The sequence below is a fragment of the Paralichthys olivaceus genome, chromosome 9 (assembly GCF_024713975.1).
Source record: "Paralichthys olivaceus isolate ysfri-2021 chromosome 9, ASM2471397v2, whole genome shotgun sequence".
NCBI classification, from domain to species: domain Eukaryota; kingdom Metazoa; phylum Chordata; class Actinopteri; order Pleuronectiformes; family Paralichthyidae; genus Paralichthys; species Paralichthys olivaceus.
Genome location: NC_091101.1, coordinates 6,601,972 through 6,626,502, shown reverse-complemented (window position 1 = coordinate 6,626,502; position 24,531 = coordinate 6,601,972). Strand labels below are relative to the sequence as shown.

The following is a 24,531-nucleotide window of genomic DNA, read 5'->3' as shown; positions in this document are numbered from 1 at the left end:
TGTGTACCCTGGAGAGAGAGGTGCCAACCTTAAAAGCTAGTGCACACTGTAAGAACCACAATCTGCATATCTGATCTCAGACAAGATGTACTCTGCATTATACAATATTATCATTACATGTTGCAACTTGAGCGATTTAAAGGTGTTCTAACTACAAGAGCACTTACCAGACTTCTCTGAAAAGCGTGTGGGGACGATTACCTGCACCAATCAGATTTCAGCCAAAGGCTGAGGTCCTGTCATGCTGACACTTGCTGCAAAAACTGGCTCAAGGGAAATAGAAATTCACCTCTCTCTTTTCCACCAGTGAAGATGTAACGCAATGTCAACTGTCAGGTTGTTGCCACGTCAGAGATATGAAAAGTTGTACCAGACTGTTAAGGTGAAGATAGAGAGGAGCCTGAAGCCCAAACTTTCTGCTATATTTTCCTTGCATGTCTACATTCCAACCCTCACCTTTGGTCCTGAATTACGTGACTGAGAGGATAAGATTGCATGATTTTTTTTTTTTTGCGAGGTAACTTGGGTCAGCCTTATCAATAGAATCAGGATCTCAGGCATCCAGAAGGAGCTCGGAGTTGAACTGCTGCTCCTTCACTCTAGAGGAGCCAGTTAGGGAGTGTAATGAAATTGCCACCACAGGAGGCTGTCTGGGCTTCTGATGAGGAACCTTGGTCAGGCTTTTTGGGGATGTTGGAATGCGAGAGGACCCCAGAGCAGATCAATAAAATAAAGGAGGTTTTCATACCTCAAAGGGCCTGAAGGCCATGTTAGGAAATGGGGGGGATTCTCACAACAAGGTTAAGATGTGTCCCACAGATGAGTGAACAGATCTGCAAAGGTGTTTCCATATGTTTGCATGTCTCTCACCATTACAAGACATGTACCTTAATAAAACTGACAATTGTTACACACAGGTGCAGCTTCCTGCAGCTTTAACCTCCCTGTAACGTCCTCTTCATGTTCTGCTGTCTTCACCTTTTCCTGCCCCCCACCAGGAAAATCCATAGACGACCGAATAACAGATTTTACCAGCACAAATATTTAGTTTGAACTCATATAGAAAGAAAATAACCTGCTTTTCATAGTCTGCTGAGCAACGCGGTCGAAGCAAACTATCTTTTCCGTCAAAAATCCATAACTCTGCAGGATGTTCACATCAACCAATCAGAAAACATGAATCTTGCCAATGCTCCCCTCCATCTCCCCATGTCCCTCAACGATTTTATTTCTCCCTCCGACCACGCAGACACACACAGACACACACACACACACACACACATACACACACACACCCTGCCGAGCAAGAGACACAGGGTTGGCAGACGAGTAGCGCTGTCATTTGTCAGCTACATCCCAGAGGTAAGATAAGGGATAGGCCGCAAGTGTGCAGTGTATCTGTGTGTGTGTGTGTGTGTGTGTGTGTGTGTGTGTGTGTGTGTGTGTGTGTGTGTGTGTGTGTGTGTGTGTGTGTGTGTGTGTGTGCATCAGCTAAATTGGGCATAGCAGGGATTTTGTATAGAATGACTGAACAACAAAATTTAGTTTGACGCTTCCCGGCTTGAACTTGTGGATGTTTGGAAGAAGAAGGAGGCTGAGTGAGGGATATGAAGCAGGGAAGGGAAGAAGGGAGCGACGAGAAAACAAAGAAGATAAGAGTTAAGGAAATATTGCAGGAGACGCTGAGATACAGTGTGAGCAGAATTCTCAGTCCGACTACATTTAAATACATTCTTCCTGCTTGTTTTAATCAGACTCTGTGTGGCTATTGAAACGAGCCCAGTCTGGCTCATGTGTTTGAATACGTTATCTCACAGTCTGAGGTATGTTTATTCAAAGACGTTTAAAATAAGAGCTAACCTTAGGTAGTCCTGCGTAATACACCACTGCCATCCTGTGGTGAGACAATGTCATTTCTTCCAATGGCTCTACATGGTCCCTCGAAATAAAAATAAATCTCAGTAATCATAATTAAAAAGGATTTGATTCGATTTTTTAATTTGGAACTTAAAACTTTTCTAATTCCTCAATCCACACATTCCTATAGATATAGATATACACACACAAGCCACAGGCCCCTGTTACCATAATATCATCCATTACACTGTGATCTCCACTAATAGACCACTCCAGAGGCAGGCTAATTCAAGAGACTGATTAGCATAAGTGAGCTATGGCATTCATTAGTCCTGGGAGGGATTCATAACGCTGAAGTAAATGGATGAGATCTTCATATACTGTCCAACAGAAGCACTGAAGTCCTTCATAGTGTATGTTCTCTCCACTGATGCTCATACACACACATAAACACACTGCGACACAGTGGCTAGATCTTTATATACAGTCTATGGGCTAGATGCATTCTGGGGTAATCTAAGGCAATGGAGGGAAATATTGCATTCAGTACTGAAATGGAGAGAAAATGAGAACAGTTTAATGTAACGGAGATAAAACTCTCCTCTATGGACAGACAGAGTTTGGGGCTGTGTCTCTGCCACTGTGGGGGTTTATTTGAGTAAAATGAGTTTTATTTTTCATAAACTTTGACATGAGGACATTTCATCTGAGGAAAGGGAAGAATGTAAGAGGAGATTTTATTTTTCTCAGTGTTGTGTTTGAGAATGTACTTCATCTCATTAATAGTTATCGTATACAGTATACATGTTGTACTGCTGCTATATCTAGATGTGGAACTACATAATGTGACACACCTCACATGCGTGTGATATAAGTGATGTTTAACACTGGCGGAGTGACATGATGTAAGATGTGATGTGGCGCTTTGTTGTGGATTGGGACATGAAACGTATGTGGAGGTACAAACATGAGACTGTTCCCCTTAGAGTTATACAAAACCCTGCCTGACATTTCTTCGACTCAAGGTAAAAATAAATGGAAAAAAAACTTTGGTAAACATGTAAGTAGATATTGTATAGACATAGTATTACTCCCCATGACTATTTAACTCAGGGGTCTCAAACTTGCGGCCTGCGGGCCAATTGCGGCCCACTGGACGATATTTTGTGGCCCCCTACTTGACAAATCAAAGTTTAGTGTTAGTGCGGCCCGCGCGTTTCTCTCAAACGCACCTTTTTGTCGAGTCGTTGCGCAGGCCGTGCTTGCCCTGACAGCTTCCAGTGGCGTTTGTTGTCAAGTTAGCCAAAGTGAATTAGCAGCGTTAGTCACTTGATTGAAACGTGATTCCGTTCTGAAGAACCGTTCATGTTGAAGCACTGTTCATCATAAAGATTGAGAAGATTGGATAAGTTGTACGTTTTGGAATACCTGAAACCCTTTTTTTGTGGAGTACTTGATGCGGCCCAGCCTCACCCAGACTCTACCTCCAGCGGCCCCCAGGTAAATTGAGTTTGAGACCCCTGATTTAACTAATCTCGTGGTCTAGAAGTGCTTCCCCGGTAACAATAACAATGTGATATTATCAGATCCTCTTTCACGTCAGAGAAGCTGCAGGCAGGACAAAGTTGGCACGAGACGTGGCTACGCTTCAGGCTGGATGGGAAGGTACAGTCTGGCCTTCTCTGGTGTTTTGGGTTGGGCTGCTGGAGAGTTAAAGACCATAAAATTAGTTTGGAGCAATAAATTGTTTCGACCAGCTGAGGGGTTTTTGCCTGGACAATCAATTTTTGGATGAAGTTGCTAGGCACGCTATGCTGCTGTGGCCTTCCTGAGTCAGTGTAATGCTGAGTGGGATGCAGGGTGTGTGTGTGTGTGTGTGTGTGTGTGTGTGTGTGTGTGTGTGTGTGTGTGTGTGTGTGTGTGTGTGTGTGTGGGTGTGTGTGTGTGTAAGTATATTGACACTGGGGTGTCTGGTTGAGTAATGGGGGTGTAGCAGAGTTTAGATGGCTTCTATCCTCCTTCCTATCCAGTGCAGGGGAAGGTCATCACTCATACAGACAGAGAGGGAGAGAGAGGGAAGGGAGCGAGCGACAGTGCTCCACCAGGCAGAGAGAGAGAGAGAGAGAGCGTGTGCGTGTGTGCACAAGCGAGATCGAGAGCATGAATGATGAGAACAGAGCGATGGTACTAAGAAGGAGAAAGACTGATAATGCGAAACAACGCGTCAGACAGAGGGAGGTGGAAAATGTGTGTGTACTCAAACATGCAAGAAATCTCTCTCATAGGAAACTACAACTATAAAAAGTCTTGTATGTGTGGACTGTTGTCAGCCACTGTGTCAGCCAACTGCACAGCTCTACAGCCTCATGATAGCAACAACACATCACTGCATGAAAGCCAATCTCAGTCATCTGGGCAGATAGAGCACATTCAGTGAGCCTTCAGATTCTTTATCCACACAATATGTTGCAGACAGATGATTTTTCCCCGTCAATCTCTTTCAACCACTGCAGTTTTTCCAGACTCATATGAGGTCACTGTGACCTTTGACCTTTGATCACCCGGATCTAATCAGTTGATTTATGAATCTAAGTGACCGTTTAAAATGATCCCTTAGGCTAAAAACACGGTGAGTCGAATTTAAGGGTCGTGGCTTACGGACACTTGGATGACACCACAGGAGCAGTATGGAGGGATTTTATGTTTTGTAGATTCAAACACATTACCCAATGAGTCAATTTTCATTTTTCAGTGAACTATCCCTTTAAGGTTGTGGTCGCTGCGAAAGGTGCTTCCACTAAGCTCAGAGTAAAGTGAACTTTACTCTGTAAATCTCAGAGTAAAGTGTGTGAATTATGTCAATGCAATAATTTTAAAAAATTCTTAATGTATGTTTTCACTTTGTCATCATGGAGTATTGAGTGTAGAGTGATGAGTGATGAGAGAAATAAAATGTTTTAAAGGATTTTGGTGTGAGGCCGAATGTTCTTACTTCTTTATTTCTGCCTGAATCCAGGTTTTGGTAGAGCTTGGTGGACAGACAATTTTAGACTCTCTTTTGGCTTCTAATCCTCATCTTGGATTTGCGCCCTTTCCTGTTGTGTACTTTACTGAATAAATGAGCCAGAGAAAGACACCGACAGTCAGAGATTCTCTGGTAAACAGCTCCGCTTTCATGTAGTTTTTAGTCAGAAACTCAAACCTGGAAGACGAGTGATAAACCAACAGCTACAGGCTCTGCAGCTTGTTTCCCACTGTTTGGTTTGGTGGATGATGTATTGGCTCCCTGGGCTCTTCTATACTAAGGATCCTGGAGCTGCTCCACAGACAGAATCATCTAATGACTGCTTAGAGACTGACTGAGGCTGATTTCACTGGGGTATGAGAACATTTACTGTTTAACTGGAACTCTTTGGCTGGAAGCTCCTGGTACTGGACTCAAGTTAATGAATTAGATGAAAGGAGTGTACAGGCCTGCTAGCAGCATGTTGCCTCCCATGTTTAGCGTCTTAAGTTGTATGTGTGTGTGCACTGTGACATTTGCTAGTTAAAGCTGAATGTTTAAAAAAAAAAAATGGTGATCCTTTTGCAGCATATCCAGGTTACAATACATCTGACTGTAGTTCAACTAGTATGGCACTGACACTGAGAGCAGACCTCTGCCAACGCCCAACAGGGTCCTGATGGAACCACATTTAAATGGATCGATTTTTATTTGGAGCTGCACTAAATCACATTTTCTTTCAAAAATCATTCTCTGACAAATCAACAGAAAATGTTGAAGAATGCAATTTGTCAAGGAAGGTGAAAAAGATTCCTGGATCGGTTCTGCACCAAAATTTTAGTTTCGTGGTAATTTGTCCAGCAGTTTTTGCATAATCCTGCTGAACAAAATACAAGCCATGACGAAAACACAATATCCTTAGAGCTTTTTTATTTGAATTCACTCTTGCTCTCATGTCACCTTTGATGCAGCAGCAAAAGAGTCAGCATCAAAACCCATGAGTCCTGTGTTTGCCACCACACTGTCAGTTCAGCGAACTCTCCTCTGCTTCTTTACCTGCTGAAAACTACAGTGGGTGGCAAATAAACCCAGAAATCTATATTTGTTCCTTAATAAGTTCAAATCCATACATTTGTCTGTAGTTAAGTTAAATTGTGTCGTTTAGAAAAGGTCACTTATGTAAGCAGGATGATGTCACCTCATAGGCAGATTGGCTGGTTCCTTCACTTGCTTTGAAAGCACAGATTTTCAGATTTAAGATTGACAAATGATGGAAAATACAATTAATAATTAAAATAATTTATTCAACAATTCAGTCATTAGCCAAACAGTTGCCCATATAAACATGTATGTTCTCACTGATGTAAACAATCATTTTTTAAAAAGTACATTTTGCAGAGATTTAAACTGACACATCCATCCGTCATATAATCCATGAGGTAAAAGCATCTAACACTTTAAAGACAGTGGAGTCACTGTCACTACAGACCTTCCAAAGTACAAGGAACCTCAGAGGTTTGAGAAACTAAGTCCTATGTTGCCAACCGCTCCCTCCTCGATGGACGGTCCAAACATTTCAGAGTGTCCGATGTCCCTGGTCGCATCCAGGGATCTGTGGCGACAGTTTCTATGGAGCACTGATGGTTAAGATTGCGAGAGAACGGAGGAGGGGAGGAGTCATCATCAGACAGACCCACTGGTCCTGACGAACAGAAGCAGGGAGACAGAGTCAAACACTTGAAGCATTAGTACACATTGCACCAAAATCAATCCTTGAATGTTTGTGCCACATGTGAAAGGACTCCTTGATGGCGTTACAGAGATATCACTTTGACAGGGCAAAACATGGGCTTTGTGAGGTCACCATGACCCTGACCTTTGAGCACCAAAATCGACTCAGTTCATCCGAGAGTACAAGTGAATATTTGTACAAAACTTTAGTAAACTCCATTAAGGCATTCTTGAGATATCGCATTCACAGGAATGAGACGGACAACACAAAAACATTATGTCTCCAGACACTGTTTGTCACCGGCACGGAGACATAAAAATCTCATGACAGCAATTCATTTATTCTGCTATAATAGAAAATCACTACCATCAGATGCTTTTTGGTGACAAATACAGGGCTAAATATTTGCTGCATAAATATTTCAGCAAATATTATTCAACTTCAATCTGATCATTTGAAAGCTGGCTGAATATAATGACCTCTTGGCTTTGGAAATTACAGCTCTAGTTAAGAATTTCAATTCAGACCTCTAAAAAATGAATCCACTACTTTCCTGAAAGATTACCTTTAATTCATCTTCTTGTGGCAAAGCTGAAATTATTACACAAAACACGATGACTAGCAGAAGATGAATATATCAAGGCTCACCGGCTGTGTTACCACGACGACGGAGAGATGTCAAATGTCCTTTACTGTTTGGACTCCCGCTGTGCTCCACCTCCTGTCGCAGCCTTATACCTGTGTGAGTGGAGTAGTCGTCATATTGGCCAATACACTGGCTGGAAGCAGCTCGTTCCTGGACCAACCACAGGACACCAACATCAGACATCGTGATAATAATGGTAGGTGTGGAGTTTACAGGCTACACCACAACACACGTCAGAAACCTGTGAGGTGTGTGTTTTGCGTGAAGCAGAGTAGTACCTGAGGATGCTGTGACTGTTTGGCCAGCCTCCTCCTCTCCCTGGCCGATAGATGGGAGGTTCTCTGGAAGTCTGGGTACCGGGGAACTGGAAGGGCATCCCCAAGGGGCTCTACACACACACAAAAGAAAAAATGTGTCGTAGACATCTCAAACCAAATTTCGAGGATATGCTACACTACACATCCCACTTGGTTCCATTCTTTTGCATTTACATCATCCAGGTCTGGTTTTCCACAGAATTGATTAAATCTTTGTCTGTAACAGGGGTGCACGTGAATGCACATAAAGGTCACTCTAACATGCAACAGAATGCGAGTGACAGGTACACAGTTTAAGAGTGACAGAGAGGTTCTCACGTGAGCGAGGGATCTGCATTGCATGCCACAACTGCAGCTAAAACTAAGTTCTGATTGTCCACATGGATGTTAAAAACATAATGGTGTGAGGGGACAAATATGGCTGCCACAGTCTCGATGATAAATGTGAAACACTTCAGGTGATTTCAGATTCTAAAACCACTTTTTAAAGTGACATTTTCTGTCAACATATATTTAATTCATATAATCGATTTGAGATACTTTTATCAATTAAAGGTTTTATTTAAATTATCTCAAAGATCTATAAATACACTCTCCAGTTGTTTCACATGAATAAAGATGATTTGAGCTCTACAACTCACATATTAAACCACAGTATGAGTTTAGGAAGGTTTACAGAAGATTTCATTCAGTTTAAAGTATCGAAACATTCATTTTCTGACTAAACCACAGTCCATATTTTAAAGGTCTACATGGTGACAAAACTGCTGACAGTAAATAAAAGTAGTCGAAGTAGCCCAGATAATTTAGAGTAGATAATGAGTGAATTTTCATTTTTTGGTGAACTATCCCTTTAATACCCAAGCAAGTACATGCACCATAATGTTCTCAACGCAGCTGGTTGCCTACACACGTGTATACAGCAATGTTTCGTGGGCCTTACCAATGAACACTCTGTCCGACTCCAGCAGAGAACCTCTTCTAGATCGCCCCATCACACTCCTCTGCAACACACACATCATTTTCACAAATTATCTCTAAAAGTTATAGTTTATGGAAACAGTGAATATGTACCATGAAGAGAATTTCTGAAGCAGAATTTTGCAGAATTCCCCAAGCACAGGCAGCATATTAAACTCACCAGATAATCATTTTGATGTGGAGGGGACAGGTCAAAATAATCTAGAACACAAGTGCATTGTTTAAACAAGATGTAAATGCAAAGAGCTGTAAACGTCACCGTTCTAGATACAGATCACAAAGTATAAATATTGACATGAAGAATTTTCATTCTAAAAATCCACATTAGAAAATAATTTTTCAGCTTTCAACTTAAATAATTATATGTGAGCAGTTCTAACCGTCCTGGGCTGTCGTCCTCTGGCTGCTAAACTGCTGAGCTGGATCCCTGTGGTCGTATCTTCTCCTGCTGCTCACACCCACTTCCTCCAGTGGAACATCACCGGAGCCAAGCCTCGACTTCCTGTCTGACTCACAAATGAACATAGCAACACTTTATGACCCATAATGTTGATTTGCAGTTAAGAATCCTCTAACCGGTGTGCTACCTGTGTATTTGAGCTGAAGGGAGTCGTGGATCCGCAGCAGGTTTCCCGGCTCCATGTTTCTGGAGTTGGGTCTTCGGACTGGAGCTTGGAGCCGCAGCCTGGCCATATCGAACACATCTACCAGGGGGCGCTCCTGATGTCTGGACAGTTAAAGCGGCACAAAATGTCACTCCAATGGCACAGCAGAATACTTAACATTACCCAAAAAATCTGAGACAAAGTGCAACACAACTGAAGTAGTCCTTCAATGACATCACCATATATTTCAATCTTCTATCCATCACTTTCACAATTTATCTATTTCATCTGTTCACCATTACTTTAAACTGCTGTGAATCATGAACAAGTTATTTTGCACTGGTCAAATACCCGCTAACATCTGGCTTTTGTCTGCAATCAGACTGGATACAATCAGCAAGCTCTGATCAGCAGTGATAGAAACTCAACACCGGGGTACGGGGACCTGTGTATAAGTCTTCCTGTTTGAGAACCACAGAAAGAAACTATCAAGACATCGTCCAGCTGACTGATCCATAACAATATTCAACGGCCTTGGGCATTGAATACAGGTAGACAGAGACAGATACACTCAGTGTAATATGTCTACAAAATCCTGCACTTACTGTGATAAATGGAATGTTTCAGCGTGATGCATCTGCCAGCTCTCACCTGTCACTCAGTGGAGAGTCTAACTCCTCCCAGTCATCCTGCTGCAGATGACCCTCCAACCGCCTTTGTTCACAGCGAAGCTGCCGACGCAAAGCTGACAGCTCGCTGAACACGTCACGCTGGTCACCTGAACACACACGCACGCACACAGCATCTGATAAAGTGATTCCACTCCCAATGCCAGTTATCAGTACGAAACTTTAGAGACACGAAAAATTAAAGATGCACGATGCACACAATGAGGTCAATAGATAGAATCAGTGGTACTAAGACACTACAGATTTGAGTTGTTTGCTCAAATTATTTGTTTTATTCCTTTCGAAATGCCCATCGTAACTGACACATATACTGTAGATCAAGTGTGTGTGTGTGTGTGTGTGTGTGTGTGTGTGTGTGTGTGTGTGTGTGTGTGTGTGTGTGTGTGTGTGTGTGTATGTGTGTGTGTATAGTACCTGTAGCTCGAAGCTTGTTTTTACAAGCAGGGACAGGAGGTGACTGGAGACCAGACGAAGAACGCTCCTGAAACACAGAGAGATGAGTGAGAAGGTATGAAAATAAAGGGAGAAAACACAAATTACCTTTATTAATCCAAGAGGAAGTTGTTAAGGAACTAAAACAACTCAAATGGAACCAAACTGATACTTAGGAATAACTGTAGAGATACATTTTGTACAGTTTGCGTACTCTGCGTGTGCCACTCACAGACAGGGGAGCAGTGGAGCGTTGGCTGTCCACAGTAGGGGGTCTGGGGGTGTATCGGTGTGACGCATGTTTCTTCTGCAGGGTTGGGATTGGAGGCGAAGGCTCCCTGAATACCTGAAGAAAAGACAGTCACCAAATAACAACATTATAATGTGACCATGGTTAATTGAATTCAGCCTGATACTTTGATAAAAACCTCTGTTTCAGTTTGTCTTGAATTGGAACAAAACACAGAAAAATGGCAATCTAACAACAAATCTTATTTACTTCAGATAAAAATTATTCAGCAAAGATGGGAACTGTCAGATGTGGTGTTTGATGGACTGAATGTTAAAATATTATGTAGTTATGGCTGTACTCTCCTTTTACATAGTCCATCCCTGCTTGCCAATCGGGGTTCAGATAAATACACCCGTCAAAATTCATTCTTAAGAAAAGCAGAAGAAATATTAATTCTCTTTGTTGCAACTTGGAACATTACTGTAAAAACTTTGATCGGATGGATCATGGTCATTGCTGCTCTAGAAAAAATCCTTTGGTCAATATCAGGGAGAAGATAATTATTGTCACTGTTGTGTAACTGTAAGCACAGGGAAATTATTAATAGGTATATACCTTGGAAATTGGTTACTGAATAAATTACTGCATCATAAGAGTACAACACTGTTTAAAATTGTAATTACATATCTTTGTATTTTTTGTTGAAGTCTGTAAATAAAGATGATGACACGTCTTGGAGGAGCCGGGGTTTATGACATGCACTGCAGCCACATCAAAACTCTTTGGCTTCACTTTTGGGAAACCATCATGTTACAGTCTATGGGTCAGAGAACCAACCTGCTCCACCCGGGTCTGTCTCTCCACCTCATTCTGCTTTCTTAGTGCTGCATTCTCCTTCTCCTCTGCTTCCTTCTTCCTCCTCTCAGCTTCCTTCTTCCTCTGTTCAGCCAGCTGAATCAGCTCTTCGTTCTTGGCCTTTTGCTGAGTGACAGGCAGTGAGAGATTTATACTGTTTTCCTGTATTCTAGTGGAAAAGGATCGGAATTTTTCACCATTAAGAAAAAAACCTGCCAAAGGCGCTTTTCTTTAGTACCTTACCTCCTTTTCCTTTCGTTTTTTCTTCTCTTCTTCTTCCTCGTACTCCCTCTGGATGCGAGCTCTCTGCTCTGCCAGCCTCTTCTCCTCCTTCTCCTCCTCCAGTCTGGTCTTCTCCCTCTCCTCTGCCTTTTTAAGCATTTTCTCCTCAATCTGTTGAAAAACCAAAAAAGGGAAACAAAGCCAATGAACATCACTTGCACTGGGACAATTCTCTCGAGGAAGGAAACAAAAGCTACTTCCAGCTCTAGTAAACTCAATTTTTAGTTGCATGATTCCACAGGCAGCAAGTTCAATTTGCAGAGAAGAAAACCTCCAAAGGGTTTTCAGCTGGCAGCAGAAGTGATGCTAGACAAGGCAGCACCGGCTGTTTGAAGCAGTACCTGCTGTTTGAGGTAAGCTTTGTACTTGTCCTGCTCATGGAGCTGGTGCTGGGTGGGCTGGTTGGCGAACACATTGCCTCTGGCAAACTGGGGGGTATGGACATGTGTGAAACCTGCACAAAGAGGACATGACGGAATTTAACTGTGAGTCTGAAATCCAAAGAACTTTCTTCTCTGAAATAGTTGAAGATAAAGGAAAAGATCTTAAGACCCATGTTTTGTTGATATTGTTAATATATCAGGTGAGACGCAAATATTATGTTTGTGTATTTCGATGGGAATGAGCTACAGATAGTGGCAGACAGCATCTAAGCGTCTGTCTTTTATTGTGCTTTGTGACTGTGTGAAAGGATTTAACAGTGTCATTATATTTTCCCACCGTATTGGTTTCTATGTAGTCACCCAGTAGTAAATGGATTGTGACAGGTATCTTATATTTCAATGTGGGATTATGATGTGTATTTTCTTATTATATTTATATCATTTAATAATATTTATCCATTTTTGTTTTTGTAATCCCTTAAAGTGTCTTTGAGCATTGTTAAAAGCACTTTACATATAAAAAGTATAATTATTATATCATCATATTATTATCATGAGCTCCATCCATAACACCTTCATTTCCCCAGTTGATAAATGTGATGCTAAACGTTCCAACTGCAAAACACTAGACACATTTACATGGAAACCAAGATTCTGATATTAATCTGAAAAAGACAATAACACAGTCATATGTCTGACTGTGCTCTGTAACATGTAAACAGTAATGAATGTAATACTCTATTATCGATTCAACATCAGAACCTAGATAAGGTATCATCTTAGATTAGTAATCTGGCAATGGTACCGGAGACTCTCTCGTTGGGGTCAGGTTGCTCTGTCTGTCGTGCCATCACGGCAGCAGTGGCTTTCCTCTGCCATTGCTCCGGGTTGGTGTACACCTCCTCATTCACCTTGTGCATCTGGTGGAGGTCAGCTGAGCAACAGAAACAGTGAGTTAGAAACATGACTTTTTGTAGAGGAATTGGATTAGGGCTGGGAGACATAAAATAAAAATATATCAAGATAAGTATAAGACTGATTTCTTGCTCTAAGGTTTTTGCTTTGGTTTATTGCCAAGCCCAAAATTGTATGTTATAAAATAAAAAGACGATGCAAGTTGAGACCTACCAATTAGATTTCCTGTGCTGTCTCTGAGAGGGGCTCCTCCTCCACCTCGACCCCATGGCTGGTGGTTCTTCATGTAGGCCTCCAGCTGTGACTCATGTCGCTCTTTCTCCTCCCTCTCCAGACGTCTCCTTTCCTGCTGCTCCTGGATCTACAGGACAGAATTTCTTACAACACAGTAACTTAAGTTATCAGTGCATAATTCTCCTTAAAGCTATATGATTTCTCCAGCTCACACAGGGATGCATTTAGTCATAAGCTAATTTAATAATATATTAATAAATATTTAAATGCTGCTCCTGAATCTGTCACATTTCAAATGTCAGAAATTGTTTACAGATACGTTTGTTTTTTTTTTATTGGAATTGCTTTATAATTATATTATTGCTTTATATATTTACCTCAACAGTCACTTTGGAGATAATTGGGTATGCTTGAATGTTCTATGCCCCATGCAAATTTTAAAAAAATGTTTAAGTTCCCACCTTTGCATTAGGATGTAGAGCAGTTACTATTGTCATGGTATCAATGTAATAATACTGCATCACATGTTTTAAATCTATTACACAGCGAGTATTGAACTGAAGCTTTATTGAAAAGAGATTTAAAAGATTATGTCGCAAATCGAATTATTTCTATTCTTTTTTGTTTTTTCAGTTTTGCGTCAATCATGTGTTACAAATGTCATCAAGGTTGAAAAACAAAGGTACAGCGGGTACCACTAATCCTGACTGTGAAACTTGAATCTCAAGGACAGCAAAGATGGCTGATGACTTGTTTAATAAGAGCAGAGGTCTTACAGCACATGGCACTCAACCACAGTAAACAATGAGTAGCTGAAAAAGGTTTGTGTGACCCTGCAGTGATTGTGTGTGTTGCAGAAATGCCTGGCTAAAGCTAACAAGCTGGGAAAGCAAAGTAGAGAGGATTGTTATTTAGAGGGAAACTAGGAGGGAGGGGAATGAGGAGGCACTGCAGCATGAACTCACTCTTGTACATGTGCTCACAATTACTTCTACCACCAACTATAACAACAGATTAACAAGGATCTAACAGTCTAACTTAACTTGCACTAAATCTTTAGAGTCTTAACTAAATCTATTTTACCTTGTTGCAAAAATCGTTGCTCCCTCTCCTGGGGGTTTCCTGCCAACATACCACAGACTAGGATACAGTGAATTCATTTATCTGACACTATTCCTGCTTTGAACTCTCTGCTACTGCTTTTTCCAACCAAGGACCAGTGCCAAGATGACACTGCTCATACACAAACTATTTTACAAGTGTTATCCAACAACCTAAATCAAATTTCCGATGGAAATTATCTGTAACTATCAAAGTCCAAAAGCCTAATCTTTAAGTGTTAACCACATTTACAAATCAACTCTAAATGTAGAACACACTCACAGCCACACTCTGCAATGTTAAGAACAGAGAGTTTCTTGTTTGGGATTTTAATGAAGTTCCCTCAAATCAATGAAAGATAACCCTTTGGATTTACTCTTAAAAAAAACTCATTGGTAATTCAATTGATTAACTTGTCTGATGATAAGTTACCTTAATCAGTGTTTCCCCAATGATTTTTTTAAGCAGCTGGGGCAGGATGTGTCTGCCCGTCTCTGTCGTTTAGAAAAACGATCACATTTGTTGAGTTAATAATTTTTTTCAATATGTTTAAATACCTGTTTCATAAACTCTGGAGCCAATCAAACAAACCAAGTAAACTTCAGTAATGTTCAGATCCTGATAACTTTTGACTAGTGATGGTGTTTATTCTTAACGGGTCAGTGGGGGAATGAGGAGGAAGGACATGTGGCAGGATAATACGGCACGTTACAAGGATACCAGATTCACAATGTGCTCTCTGTGATCCTGAAGCAGCTTGCTGCAGCTGGCTGTTGGGGAAACCCTGCTTAGTTCATTTTGTTCCTTCCAATTTTTTATTTTTTTATTTAATTTTTTTTTAAAAGGAAAATGTTTATTCTAAAGGATGTTGAAGGCAGTGGGAGGATTAACCCAAATCTAAGAAAACAATGTTTTTCAAGAGTAGGCTCAAAATGAGTTGACCTACCTGTTCTTTGAGAGCGTCTCTGTAGTTTAAGATCCTCTTTCTGTTTGACTTGGAACTCTCTGAAGGGAAAACACTGACGTGTGAGTCCACTGTAGCAGTTTCAATGCCGGGCCTTTTTGCGGAGTTAAAGAAAAACAGTGCACACATGTTATCAAGATTTCTCCTTTTACTCCTCTTACTTTTTCAAAGTAGAATTTCAGCTGATCTAAGCAACGGAGAGTGGGAAAAAGCAATGACTTACAATGAAAGGCAAATGTTTTACCTATCAAATGTGTTTTTATTTCATGTCTGCTTCAGAGGCTGGGAACTTAAAGTTCTTGTAAACGTTGGCAATTCTGTCAGCTCTTCAGAAAACCCACGGGGTTTAGGAGGCTTCATACAATGCAAATAGGTTTGGGATGTGTTTTTATTCTGCACTATAGTTCTTAGTGGGTTTATCTTAACTTGGCGACATTAAATGCATAAGTAACACGAGTATGAGTTACCGTCATGTCCCTTCTTCTCACTTTTTTAAAGAGAAATTACACACACAAATACAGCAAAACCATTTCACTAAAAGACATTAGTTAAGTTGACAGGAACACATCATGATAATAATAACAATAATTATGAATTGTCTCAGCTTGCTTTCTTAGCCAACATGCTCAAACTGAAGAGGAGATATTTACTGTAATGGTGGTTCAGGGACGCTGCTGCCACTGTGTTGATTATGAGGACTGTGGTTACCAAGCTGACTGGGTACAGCACCCCCTGGTGGTATGTTCCAGTAGGAGATTGGAAGGCCAGCGCCAGGAACAGACAAATGACCATCTGCACAGAAAAAAATAATGATGAAATCATGATGATACAACTAAATTAAGTTTTTTAATATAGTTTACTAAAAACTTATTTTAACCTTGTGTAAAAGAGGAAACCAATACTCACAGTAGGCCATGTTTGGGTCAAGCAGGTTTCTGTTGCCATAGCAGTGGGGCTCAGCATACAGGCTCCTGTAGGTTTCAGTGAGTGTTGAGGGAGGATGTGGAGCGAACAGAGGCATTCTGGAGACACAGGGTTATGTTCAAATCCAGACCTTTCTGTAATTGTTAGTTTTCTGGCAGTTTTTCATTGATTACATACACACATAACAAATCATTTTGATAATGATCAATCAAAACAGCCATCCTGTCCACAGCTATATGCAGGCTGATGGTATACCTTGGAGTGTCCATGGCTCTGGGGAAGGAGGGGGCAGCAGGCTGACTGCTGGGAGACAGACCTCCACCTCCCAGACCCAGGGCAGAGCTGTACTCGAGCAGAGGGGACTGGAAGGCCACATGAGGCTGCTCAGGAGGAGATGTTTCTCTTTCTCGAACACCAATCTTCTCATTATTGTGTAAACCTCTCAACAATGATTCACTCTGTCCTGTTGCTGAAGGCTCTGAAACCTGAAGATATTTTCTCCTGCTCAGTCCAAACTGCCTGATTCGGTCCGGCTGGTTTGTGGATCAGGAGAAAACAGGGATAAAATTCATTCTTGTGTCCAAAATAGCATCACTGATAAACACATAATGGTTTCTATTTTTTTAAATGGGTATAAGTTTTCTTCATAATAGATTTTTTTGGAGTCCATTATTTATTCAGCCCCTCCTGACTTGCTGGCTTTTTCTCTCTCTCCTACTCGTAGTAACACACAAACACATTGTCATTGGACAAGTGTAAACTCAGACTGGGCTTAAACCATTATTGTTTTTTGCAAACACAAATTAAACAACAAGTTTATTCACATAGAGTGGGGTAGTGAGATCTGAACACAAGTGGTCACAGGAGACACATTCAGGACGCATTCTAATGAGCCTCAGCTTGATGCTGAGCTTATAACATTTCTTCCTGACAGTTAAGTAAACAACTTCTAACGCTAACTTTAGCCATGCAGCAACAGCAGAAACTTACATGACCTTTAAAAGTAATATTTTACTGAAACTAAAAGTTAGCTGTCAGCTGACCTTTTTCTCAGGATCATTCATTCCCGTCGCAGCAACTTTCAGCTCCAAATCTTTCTCCCTGCAACAAGGACACAAACATACTTCTTACAGCAGTGGTTCTAAAATAAGGATCCGAGGAACACTGCCAGGTGGTCCATGAAATGTTTCCACATTCATCCATTAAAATGATCATGATGTATGGGTGTTCTGTGTTGGTGAAAATATTTTTAATACACATCTGTCTTTCTAAGACACTGTTGTTCTTTCACATAACTAAAAAGAAATGTTGAAAATATAGGCTATGTCAAATTATTCCAAGAAACATGGGGGGGGGGGGAATTCAGAGCCTCTGTCCTACAGAATTATTAATGTTAAGCAGACTTAGCAATGGTAAGTATTTTATTACATAAACAGGGATGTTCAAGAGACGGCGCAGCAATTTGCTCAATGGCACTTTAAGAAGATTCCAAGCTCTGGATGGCAGCTGCCCATCTCTCTTGAAAAGGACATTCAACCTTTCAGAAGCCCGTCTATCATACGTCTCTAAACAGGTGTTATATTGAACAGAACAACGGCCACTGACAGAGTACCTTTTCTTGTTCCTGTGTTGTTCAGCGATCTGCTCCTGCAGCTCCTGTCTGTAACGTTCTTTCCTTCTCTGCAAAGCCTCATCTGTATCTGCTGCTCCTGAAAGATTGAGACACAGATGAAATTGGCAAAATTGGCAAAAGCTTTAAAAAAGTTTTTAAAGTATAAGTCAATGTTCAACAAATGTTGGACCTTTATTTTTTTTTTTAAAACAAAATGTTCAGTTGCTTAATAGACAACATTTTTTAACCTATTAAAAGACCAGTAGCAAACTCAGCATCCTGTGTTTTCGATCTCCTGCCCTCTCTGGCAAAGTTGAATGGATTCTCCTTCTTCTCCCTGAGGGAAGATACAAAAAAAACTGATTGATGGTGAAATAGATGAATACAGACAAACAATGCATTTAAAGAACACACATAAAGAAACGATGTATAATTTTCCCAGCTACCTGCCATCAGTCTTATTGGTTTGTCTCTTCTCATAACTGGCCTCAGTCCCTGTATATCTTTGTCTTCTGCCTTCCATCAGCTCCTCCTTTAAATACTCATCTTCCTCTGATTCCAGCTCCACTGGCCTCCCCAGCCTGCCGTGATGCCTAAAAGCCAGTGGCGACTGCTGCTCTTCGTCCTCAGGACAGAGGGTCTTAGCCTCAGCGAGGTGCAGAGCCCTGTGCAGCCCCCTACTGTCCTCTGTTAGAGTGGCTGCATCCCTCCGAGATGAGGCCGGCAGTATGGGAACGCGGTCTTCAAGGTGTTGCTGGAAGAAACATAATTTTAAAAGGCAATGTTAGGGTGTGAGGAGAGCATCACAAGATACATATTTTTTATTTTATTTGATCTATATCCATTGTTCTGCCTACACTGGTTTAGAGAAACCTGGGGATTATGGATCATTTCTGGGGGTCACCAGATGGACATAAGAACACTACGCATTTATGGACACTGGGAAACAAAGAGGCATTTAGATCTTTCAATAAACCTCAGTCCATGAAGAATAAAATAGCACTTGATTTCTGTTTTACTCATTCCTTTCCTCTTCCATATATTTTAGCAGCCATCCAGAAATAATGAGATTTAGCCATTTTATTAGACATTCTTAATTCTTAGGTAATTTAGTGAAATACCAGAAACTGAATCAGATTTTGAGATCAACTGATATCATAATGTCACTAAAGAGAAGTAGTTACCTTGACACACGCCCTGTTGTTGAGGGGATTAAGTGGACCAGGCTCTGCACGGTCAAAGTGTTTTTTCTGTAACATAAAATGTTCCTGTCATGATCCAACATTTTGAATATACACTCCAACACAGGTACAACAATAAAGTTGGTGTGAACCTACGGATCAACCTACAACTGAAATCTAAAAGAAGTTAATAGATGGGTCCCATCCCAAATGCTGGATCCTCAAATGTACCCACATGTAATGTTAGTCTAAGTGATTCCTACTTTTATTATATATTGTATTTTTATATACTGCATTTTCAATACCAATGTGATGAATAAAATATCCCGAACATGAGAGGAGAAGTTTATGCTGGGTTTCTGTATTAATGACATCCTACTGCGTTTTCATGTCTGTTACCCACTTGAATCAGCAAACACAGCATGGTGATGTGAAACTTAACAACAATAACTGAACACTACATGGATTATGGGATACTGAGAGTTGCAAAGGATACCCCACCTAATTTGGAAGAGTTAAAAAGATAATGAAAACCACTGTTGGCCACATACAACATCAACATAAAAATGCAAATTTCATTGGCTCCAGCTCTGATCACAGCGAACACCACACAGATTTGACTACAGTGGTTAAAGTGGATAACTGTGCAGGAGATATATAGCTTATAATACAAGAGAATAATATTTCAAATTTTCCTGTAACTTAACAGCTATTTAAAACAAACAAAAGAAGTCACCTGAGCCATGTATTGCCTGTAGTCCATACGCAGCTCATGCTGCAGCCTCTGCTTCTTCCTCTCGTATTCCACACCGAGCGGCAGACCCAAACTCTCCTCTGATAAATCACATCAATATTTCCCAGAGAAACAAGGTCAAGAGATTCATGTCAAAAAATGCTACCTTAAAGATAAATCTACTCTGAAAACCATTGTTTACATGACAAAAATTCACTTTAGGTAACTGTTAATGATACATGTAAGATATTTGCTTAGGAAAAGAATCTTTTAACAATTAAGAATTAAAGGAGTGAATGTGGTGATGTACCTTTTCTCTGTGCAACAGACTTGGGGGGGATGTTCTCCTTAACAGTTGACTCATAGGCTCTGTGGGGTTTTGCCTGTCCGTGCAATATAGAGGAACATCATGTATAAAACAACCAGAAAACAACAGGATCACTGCTAAAGGGTCGTTCCACACTTCCTTTTCTTACCTAACTAATACTAATAGGCACTCATTTTGATATGGCTGTTAATGTTCCTAATAATGGCTGTAATAAAACTATTGGGAAAGATAAATTATCTACTCCAGCCCTAATCCACCTGTGTCAAATCAATCCCACTGGTATCAGCACAGAACATGCTTCCATGCACATTCTGCAAATATCTTGCATCACTGATGCTTGTGACTCTTTCAGACCATTACTGAGTTCGGCTTAAAAATAAATGCATTTTACTGGATGAGCTACAGGGTTTAAATCTATGTGAATATATCAAAATAAATGTAAGAATTCAGAGCACTTCATAAACAATGTGTGAGGAACCCTAATTTAATGACCTTTATTTCCATGTAAGGAGGGTCTTGTTGTAGACTGGCTTTATCCTCGGCCACTCTCGCCTTCCGCTCCCTGATGAAGTTCTCCAGCTTGTCATCCATCTCCATTACACTAAGTTACACAACCCAGCTGAGGACACACACAAAAGTTTTGGATTCTTAACATTCCTCAAAAAAAAAAACTAAAACAATATTTAACAGTTCAGATGTTAAAGAGATTCCAGGGTGAAAACCTGATGTGTTCATCCACAGGAAGTAATGATCACAACTGTGCAAGCCTAATAATGTGTAATGGAGAAACGATGAGAGATTAGATCTCAAACAAACAGCAGCTAATTCATTCAATCCCCATCAAGTTTACATGATATGAGCCTGACCAGCTGAAACATACAAGACATCCATACATGTTATTTCATATCATACTGATAACGACTTTCCACGATTCTCTGCCAAGTTGATAATGACACTGTCTCTTTAATTTCCCGTTGTCAGGCAACCACGGTAAATGCGTTCAGCTGCTAATTCAGCGCTATTCATTATACCTGTGGCTGTCGTCATGACAACCGGTGATAACTTCAACACACGCTGAGCCACACGGTTCACTGGAGTATCCCCGGCTGTGTTAGCTAGCCTGTTAGCTTCGAGGAGCGGTAACCCCCAAAGTGAAGAGCGGGCACATTAACTAGTGAAGCTAGCCTCAGCTAACGGCTAGCCCCTCGCACCATTAGCTTCATGAACAGAGAGCGGCTGCGGGTTTTCCTGTGGTTGGTATGAAGTCTGACTTACCATGGAGCGAGGCTCAGCTCCGACCTGGCCGAACAAGGAGACGTTAGCTCGCTGACAAGTGTTGGCGCCGCTTGACTCGTCTGTGAGCCTGAAACCACAGGCGACCATATCACAGACACCTGACTTCCGCTTTCAAGTGTCACAATAAAAGCCCATGTGACGAAACGCTGCAACGCACTTTAACATTGATCAATACTTTGCTAAAATTATTTCTGATCCATCTAAAAACTTTAAGTAGACTTTATGCTCGAACAATGTTTCATGTCATTCAGTAAAACCTAAAGGTAGTTATACATGATCACTTGTCTATTTTTCATTGTCAGATATTGTGGTGCAGATCAGTTCAGATGATATGAGGAGAAAGCTCTCAGTCTAACACTGCTGGAGCTTTAACTGAACCTATTGCCATGGGTAAAATAATTTGTGGCAATTTAAGTAACTACAACCACACATGCTCCATATTAGCACCATGTGGAGCAGCTACAGTAATAATATAAGTGATATAAGAATAGTAATTGTTCTTCCCAGTCACAAAGCTATTACACACAGGCTGAAACAGAAGCACAGCTTCTTCAATGACACTCACAAAACATTGAAGACATGCAACAAAAGCACATTTTCTCCCCAAACACCACAACTTGTGGTCTTTTGTACTTTTTGTCCTGTTGACTTGTCCCTAGCTTTTCAAACCATTTGCAAAGGGCACTGCAGAGGTGGTGCTTTTAGATATGGATAACAAAAGCTTCACACTGATGTAGTAGAGATTCATACTTATATACAAGTAATTTCTAGCAGCTGTGACATTTGGCTTTTGTTTGGCATAGTTAAAGTAATATACTTTTATGAGATCTGTGTTAACTGTTTTGAAAGAGGATGTAAAAAAAAACATTTGCCTTAGAAATTGAGAAAAACTGTGAGGCTACATTTAGGGCCCTGCAAAAACATCAAACCGCAACTTCAAGCAATAATCTATGTAAAGTGCCTTGGATGTAAAGTGCCTTGGGATAGTGCATGTTGATTTATAAGCAAATAAAACTGAATTTAAATTGAATTGACATGCATGCTTTTATTTTAAAGACAATCATACACTTCCTGTCTTTGGCCTTATATTCTCTGTAACGTGACAGCTCACCACTCAGCAGTGTGACGTCACTTGGTCCCCACGCTACACCCCCCCTCCCCCCTCCCCCACCTTGTTTAGACTCAACCACCCTCCCTTTAGGGAACACATGTTGCATTCATGACCTGTGAAAACACTGTTGCAGCCTAAAGACGTTCCTGTCACACCAATATGTTTTTAGTGGGAAGTGAGAGATTTAACCCTCAACACTTTTAGATGCAGTTTAGGAACACGTGTGTCAATGAATTTCTCACTTTATGTTGAGTTTCTTGTTAACAGTAGTAGCAAGAAATATTTTTTTTGATGATTTACACTGAAACATTTGAGTTTATCCCATGATGTTACTTGCTGTGTATGCACAACACACCTTGGAAGGTCCACTGTGACAGTATGGAAGTTCCATTTGCACAATAGACGTAACATTCACAATGATATTTTTATTCCTATATATAATCACTTAAAACAAAAAAATGTGATGTTTTCATTACCTTGCTTTCATTGTTGTATCCTCTTCCATGGAGGCTGCAGATGTTTAGGAAATCCTCATGATTTTGAAGAAAGAATAAAATGAACAACAACGTTTATTGAGAACTTTCTTTCAGGTTAAATTTAAAACTGTAGTTTATAGTGAAATAGAGATAATCTTTTTCTTTTTTATTACTCAGCACTTTAGAAATACAAAATAAGGCACACATGAAATAACATAACAGTAAGAAAGAGAAACCAACAGATATACACTACCAGTGGTTATATGTGAAGTGAATATTGTATATTCACACAATCATTTATGTAAATATTATTATATAATAAATAAAGCTTTAATTTCGAGGTAAGAGGTGGATATTGTTCCTGTGTTGGACATCTTGTAGGTCCAAAGAGAGGGTTCAGCTTTTAACACCTTACATTTTTGGATAAATGGAGCAGAAAACACATCTGAATTCTTAGAACAAAAATATAAGATGTCATGCGTGTCACTGAAGCCTTCAGCCAATCAGAGCAGAGTTGTGTCGTCATAGAGGCAGCCCCAAGGTGCCGTAGCTGGAGGAGAGCAACTACATGGTCTGACACTTGGATGACACCACAGGAGCAGTTTGGAGGTATTTTATGTTTTTTCTGTTGTTTTTTTACATTTGAAGACACGGTCGCCATTTACTTCAATTGTATTGAATTTGGCTGTAGGCTGTTAACTCCTGAAACTCCAAAAGGGTTTTGTGGACTCGCCATCTGCATAGTGGTGAGTTCAGTTGTTACATCTTGAACGGGATTTTTACTTTACTCTGACTGACCTTGATTGATTGATTTTTGGGATCATCTCATGTTTGTTTGCTCAACTGTGCCTGCATCACTCACCACACAGTGGCCGTCTCCATAACCAGCTCATCTCACTGGTCTCCAACTCATCTCAGCCTCCCGTCTCATCAGTCTGCTCCCGAGCTCATTCTCCTGTTGACCAGTCACCCCCTACTCAAAACCCTTAGTGTCTCCATCCTGTAAATCACCTTTTCCTCTTTGACCTCAGCCTTCACCTGCCAGATCCCTAAACTCCCCAATAAATCTTGCCTGCATCACTTGTAGCTGTGCTCTGCATTCCAGGTCAACCATTCTGGAACCATCAAGTTCACTGATTCAAGGTGTAGGAAGTTGAATTTTTATAGCGCCTTTCAGGTGACCCCAAGATGTTTTACATATTTAAGTGAGACAGAAATATTCAAGGTGACAGAAACAGAGACAAGGACAGATTGCATCTAATCAGGTCATATGCATTTTTAAAATAGATGAGTTTTGAGTACGTTTGCTGTTTGTTTGTTTGGAGTTCGTCAGAGTCCGCTGGTCTCTCCTGATCATGTTCTCTATGAAACATATAGATTCTCATCCAAGTGAATTCAGAGTGAAGTTGCAGCGCCATATTTCGACTGTAGTTCAGAACTGACAAACCAAACACTGAGGGCATGTCCAAGATGAGGGTTAGGCAAAGGGAATGCAGTTGGTTGCTATATGCAGCTTCACCACTAGAGGTAACAAAATCCTACACTCTAAATCTTTAAAAGTACAGTGTGTAGAATTTTGTGATATCTAGTGTTGAAGTTGCATGTTGCAGCTGAACACCCCTCACCTCACCCTCTCCTTCC

At 40.7% G+C, this 24,531-nt stretch overlaps 1 protein-coding gene across 2 annotated transcripts; it reads right to left on the bottom strand.

Annotated features, from left to right (window-relative positions):
- Positions 1–6,144: 6,144 nt before the first annotated feature.
- On the bottom strand, positions 6,145–21,419 carry LOC109629029 (centrosome and spindle pole-associated protein 1). 2 transcript variants are annotated; one of them, XM_069531874.1, is made up of 29 exons: positions 21,283–21,419; positions 20,500–20,626; positions 19,990–20,062; positions 19,683–19,780; positions 18,950–19,015; positions 18,212–18,519; positions 18,014–18,102; positions 17,766–17,862; positions 17,197–17,254; positions 16,409–16,686; positions 16,136–16,251; positions 15,880–16,021; positions 15,212–15,323; positions 14,248–14,286; positions 13,144–13,291; positions 12,821–12,949; positions 11,974–12,086; positions 11,594–11,743; positions 11,333–11,476; positions 10,496–10,609; positions 10,246–10,312; positions 9,794–9,920; positions 9,125–9,264; positions 8,918–9,043; positions 8,698–8,738; positions 8,500–8,560; positions 7,518–7,627; positions 7,242–7,389; positions 6,145–6,563 (listed from the first exon to the last, which is right to left on the bottom strand). In XM_069531874.1, exons 2-29 carry the CDS (start codon positions 20,602–20,604, stop codon positions 6,394–6,396), a joined length of 3,369 nt encoding a protein of 1,122 aa, XP_069387975.1. In that variant the 5' UTR covers positions 20,605–20,626; positions 21,283–21,419; the 3' UTR covers positions 6,145–6,393. The 2 variants fall into 2 exon arrangements, with proteins under 2 accessions (XP_069387975.1, XP_019942477.2); XM_020086918.2 differs by lacking the exon at positions 14,248–14,286.
- Positions 21,420–24,531: the final 3,112 nt, after the last annotated feature.